This window comes from Lampetra fluviatilis, chromosome 1 (assembly GCF_964198595.1).
Source record: "Lampetra fluviatilis chromosome 1, kcLamFluv1.1, whole genome shotgun sequence".
Taxonomy (NCBI): domain Eukaryota; kingdom Metazoa; phylum Chordata; class Hyperoartia; order Petromyzontiformes; family Petromyzontidae; genus Lampetra; species Lampetra fluviatilis.
The window spans coordinates 40,649,079-40,654,475 of record NC_136275.1 but is presented as its reverse complement, the minus strand read 5'-3'; the positions used below and the strand labels follow the sequence as shown (position 1 = coordinate 40,654,475).

General features: G+C 54.7%; 1 protein-coding gene across 2 annotated transcripts in view; it reads left to right on the top strand.

Annotated features, from left to right (window-relative positions):
* USH1G (USH1 protein network component sans) overlaps positions 1 to 3,879 on the top strand; it is a 13,290-nt gene extending 9,411 nt beyond the window's left edge. Inside the window, exons 2-3 of one of the 2 annotated variants that reach the window (XR_013637382.1) lie at positions 1,049 to 2,437; positions 2,839 to 3,879. Coding sequence is in view for 1 of the 2 variants with exons in the window: in XM_078862989.1 (XP_078719115.1) it covers positions 1,049 to 2,300 (1,252 nt within the window). In the remaining variant the exon portion in view is untranslated. Of the gene's footprint in view, positions 1 to 1,048 lie in introns of both variants that reach the window. The other variant, XM_078862989.1, reaches the window with a different exon arrangement.
* The last annotated feature ends 1,518 nt before the right edge of the window (positions 3,880 to 5,397 follow it).

Genomic DNA, 5,397 nt, shown 5'->3' with positions numbered 1-5,397 from the left:
ACTCACCAGAGTGACGTCACTCACCAGAGCTGTCACTCACTGCCCTACGTCTATGGAACCTTTCTTTGTTTGGCTGGCATCAAAGTATGAAAGATATCAGAGCAGGTTTTACCCTTTCTGATAATCAAACAAGAGGTGTGAAGAAGCTCTAAGACCAAATAGACACCTTTTTGCGGTGAATCGAGTTCGTATTCACCACATGTACTTGTGGCAAAACATGCAAAAAAAACGTGCTCGGATAATAGTGTGAGCATTGTCTTTGAAACTGATTGTCCTACGCCAGAGACAGCCAAACTGCGAACAACACGAAGACAATGCAAGTTTCAGAAACCTCACAGCTCGGGTTCAGGAGTTATATCTGCGGGACATGTTTTGGCATTATCAAAGTATGAAAAATAAGAATAGGTTTTAGCCTTTCTGGAAATAGATACACTTTTGCAAGGAATCAATTCTGCATTTAACCACACAGACTTGATCCATCGCAAGAGATATCTATGATACATTTACCACGTATGTGAGTTTGTGTTTTGTGCATGTTTTTTCCCCCGTGTGATAATGTCACACACCCAACGCAGACGGTGCATTCACACGCATTGCCATGTGCACCTCGTTGAGAACGTGAGTCGAGAGGGCGAACCATCAAGGTTCGCGTGACAGTGTCAGAGGCGAGCGTTGGGCTGGGAATTCTGGGGACTGGCGATTTGCGTCGAGGTGAAATTTAAAAATAATGAGTGTACGCACAAGAGATGGAGAGCGACTCAGCATCAGTGAGAACAATTCCTCGTGTATAATTAGTTCAACAAAGAGGGAGGGGGTGACCAGCTCGGACCCAGGAACGCAATCCTAATTTTCCCACGAGGTCTATTATTTGTCCAACGCGGTTTTCCCCAACGCGGCATTTTCCAGGAACTTAACCCCCACGTTCGGCGGCGGCGGGGGAAGGGGAGACTTTGCCTGTACGTTTATTTTACGCGTTCCCTGTAACACGTCGCTCGTATATTCTGCTACATCCTCGTACAACATTCCCTCCCTTCCGTTGTCCGCGCAGGGGCGACCCGGACAAATGCGACATTTGGGGGAACACGCCCCTGCACCTGGCCGGGGCCAACGGCCACCTCGACTGCCTCACCTTCCTCATCTCCTTCGGGGCCAACGTCTGGTGCCTGGACAACGACTACCACACCCCGCTGGAGATGGCCGCCATGAAGGGCCACATGGAATGCGTGCGCTACCTTGACTCGATCGCGGCGAAACAGACGAGCCTCAACCCCAAGATGGTCTCCAAGCTGAAGGAGCGCGCCTTCAAGGAGGCCGAGAAGAGGATCAAGGAGTGCGCCAAGCTGCAGCGCAAGCACCACGAGCGCATGGAGCGCAAGCACCGCAAGGAGGCGCCCGCCGACTCGACGGACGCCACCAGCTTCTCCAGCTTCTCGGGCAGCTCGGCGAGCCGCCGGGCGAGCCAGGCGGGCACCGTCTCCTCGTTGCCGTTCCCCGCGACCGCGGGGCCCAACGCCACGGCCAAGGGCAAGACCAGGATGCAGAAGAAGGTGGAGAAGAAGAAGCAGCTGGACGGGCAGTTCAAGATCTACGCGGACGGCCGCAAGAGCGTGCGCTCGCTCTCGGGCCTGCAGCTGGGCAACGAGGTGATGATCGTCAAGCAGGGCACCTACCCGGCGCCGCTGCAGCCCAAGGACGCGCCGCGCCGGCACGTGCGGGACATGTTCCGCGCGGACAGCGCCTCGGACGTGTACACGGAGTCGGGCGTCAACTCGGAGGCGAGCAACGACTCGGGCCACGACTCGCTGTTCAACCGGCCCGGCCTGGGCACCATGGTCTTCCGCAGGAACTACGTGACGGGCGGCCTCTTCGACATCGGCGCCGAACGCGACGGGGAGGAGCTCCGCCGCCGGAGCTCCGGCGGCCCCGGCGGCGGCGGCGTCGAGCCGAAGGGAAATCCGGCACGCTCGGCGAGCGCCAACGAGAGCATCGGCAGCGCCGGGAGCCTGCGCGAGAGGAGCACGGAGGAGCTGCCGTGGGACGACGAGGACGTGGCGCTGGACGACCCGGACACCACGGAGACGACGCCGCTCGAGAGCTTCCTCGCCTCGCTGCACATGAGCGAGTTCGCGTCCCTGTTCAGGCAGGAGCACATCGACCTGGAGGCGCTCACCCTGTGCTCGGACGAGGAGCTCAAGAGCATCAACCTGCCGCTCGGTCCCCGCAAGAAGATCCTGGAGGGCGTGGAGAGGAGGAAAGCCGCCCTGCTGGGGCCCGCCAAAGTTGAGGACACCGCGCTGTGAGCGCAGGCTCGCTTGGCAATTGCGAGCGATCCTACGAGCTTCGTAGCTCATCGGATTTTTTTGCGGATGAAACCGATTTGGATTCTTCGGGGAGGCTGCCACGGCGGTGTTCATGGTCACACGGGACTCGCAATCCGGTGGGCAGCCGCTTGGCCACACACACGCACACTCACGCGGCGTGGCCCAGGTGTGACGCGTCGACAGGAGCAAGCTCCCTTCGCGTTGACGGCACGCAAGGGGCATCACGGCGGCGAGATGTTAACTACCTCTCCTGATATACAGGAGGTCATTGGTTACATTACGACCCTGATGCCTACTATATATTTGGAGTTAGCGTGTCCTGAGATTTTTCTATCCACATTTAGAATCAATGTGCATTGAGAGTTTTCGGCTGCTATAAATTTACACGTGACGATAAGCCGCTTCGTTGATCTATAATTTGTAATGGCCAGGTCGCTTCTGAAAAAGTGTATTTTTAAGTAAGCGTTAAAACATACGTGGTAGCATTTGCATCGTTTTGCTGTGTCTCTCCTCGCAGATAGCGAGGGGTCAACTGCCAACCGCGGGTTTTTTCTCTCGCAAGAGGCTCGATCCCACGCGTGGGCGAGCGTGAGTAGGCACGTGTGCAATGCAGCATGGTGGAGGACAGACAGAGAGAGAGACAGAGAGACAGGGGGCCTTGGAACGTGCAGGCCTCAGCCAAGCACCGGCTGGTCGCTGCCTCAGCTGCCCTCTCGGTCCACGGAACAGGTCAGCGCGCCGACTGCATGCCGGCCCTCTGTCCAGAGCAGGGAGTCGGCGACACAGAACCACAAGGGGAGACATTCGTCTCGAATTCGTAAAGTGAACAAACAACTCAATATTTAAAGAGCCGCAATGCAATGTGGATGAACATGAGACGGTGGCGCTCCTTCATTAACGACCCTCTTAAGGAGCCGCGTGCAGCTCCAGAGCCGCAGGCTGCTGACCCCCTGGTCCAGACGGAGAAGCGAGTCAGGATCAATCAGAATATTTATTCAGACTGCAGCAGCAGCAGCAGGAGGAGGAATCCGATGAGCTACGAAGCTATTTTATCCCGATATCCTCGGGTAGTGGACGGGTGGTCAGCAGTCATATATAGAAGCATGCAGAGTCAGTAAACGCGACGATGATATTCAGTGGTAGGCAGCAAACAACAAAAACGGGAATCTTCAATAGCTAAACATAACAGGCATCTCCAGCATGCTTCGCATGTCCAGATGACGTCGAGGCGGTTGCAAGCGCTCCGCACGCAGCCTTGAGAAGGGTTGGGCAGAGTCCCTCGGGCGCAAATGGCAGGCGGCAGGAGGAAAACGGCTCAGCGTTACATTATTATTAAGAGAGGCGTAGCAGCGCCGTCGTTTTTAAGGACATCGTTACTCACCGCAGAGAACCGTAGCGACACGACCGCCGCCACTCTATGGCAGCCGGCGCCAACCTGTGCCACACGCCCTCCCCCCAGCGTGGCCTTGTGGGGAGCCTCGGTACCGATAAAGTTATTTCGTTGTAGTTTTTCATCCGGTTTTCTTTTTGATGACGTACACGTCCGTCCCGATGACATACACGCACGTCATTGGGACGGAATCGGAATAAAAACGGATGACGTACACGTACGTACACGTACGTCATCGTGACGGGAAAGGGTTGAACAACACGACGCATCACGAGGCTGTGCGCGAGGGACGCGAGAGAAAAGGCGACGTCTTCTTGCCATGCAAAGTGTGCTGAGAGTCCTGCGGGCACCTTTTGCGAAGCTTCAACTTGCACGACAATTATCGATGAGGCGCCACGTGCAGTGGGTGGGTGTTGTGAGGCTTTGTGATGGTCCTAAAGATCGTGATGGACAACAACCCTCGAAGACTTAGGAGAAAGAAAAAAAACAACCTCAAACATAGGCCGTTGTCAATTACCGTGCGCACGTAAAAATATGTTGTAGTTTTCTCAAGCGCTCCTTGATTGTCTGTGCTCGGCCTTCTGAGAAAATACGCTTCCAACCTCGGGCAGTTATTCACATTTACTACGAGGAACGTCTCGTAAACCAAACCCCGGCAGCCACGCTGTTCGGGCTCCGTATTTTAATGCAAAGTAAAAAGTTAATTTCGGGATTTACGACCAGAGTTTGCCCGCTTATTTTAGGCTCTGTCATGCCCTTGCGAGATGCAGCGAAGGTGAGAGGACAAACATGCATTTGCTGTCAAGCAAGAACGTCGCAATGAGGGAGGAGGAAATTAAACGAAACAGTTTTTTTTATTTTATTTGACTAGGTAAGGCCCGCTACTGAGCTGAATGGCTCTTGTTCAGATGCGACCTGGCCAGAAAATGATAGCTCAACGGAATGGCTTTTCACGTGGAAATGTATAGTAGTAGCCAAACACCATCAACGCACGTTGATTCTAAATGTAGAGGGAAACACGGAGGACTGTGGAGAAAAATCCACGCGACCACGGGGAGAGGGACATGCAAACTCCATATATACAGCAGCATCAGGATCGGAATCGAACCCACGACCTCCTCTGTACCAGGGGAGGTCGTTAACATCTCGCCACCGCGGCTCGGGTCTGTATGAGATGACTTTTCCTCTAATCGTGGTTCGTCGTAAACCAATGTCACCTGCAGGAAGCATTGCTTGCACAGGAATCGACTAAGGGAAGCCAGACGAGAGCGGCAATGTGCGTTACTAAACATCACGGCCGTAGGTGACGTAATTTCAAGTTTAAATATTTTTTTACTGAGTTTTAATTGATATAGGCGTTAAACCTAAAAGGCCCACGGCATTTATCCGCAGCAGAAAGAAGCACTCAAGTGCATGGGCAAGGGAATTTTTCCGCGTTGAAAACCCATTCCCTGAGAACTGCTTAACCGTGTTTAGTTTGCTGTCCTTCCCCACCGCACCTCCGATTAGCGCGGTTGGTGCTGCGAGAGAAGCTGCAGAATGGCCCCACTGCGGACACCAGGAATGTGTCATCCTCGCGTTCCAAACACACACTTTGCCAAACAGCGCGCGGCGGTGCTCAGGGGCTGTGCGTAGCGAGCGCTGCGCGAAAGCCCCCGGGGGGCACCGCTCACCTCGAGGGCGCGG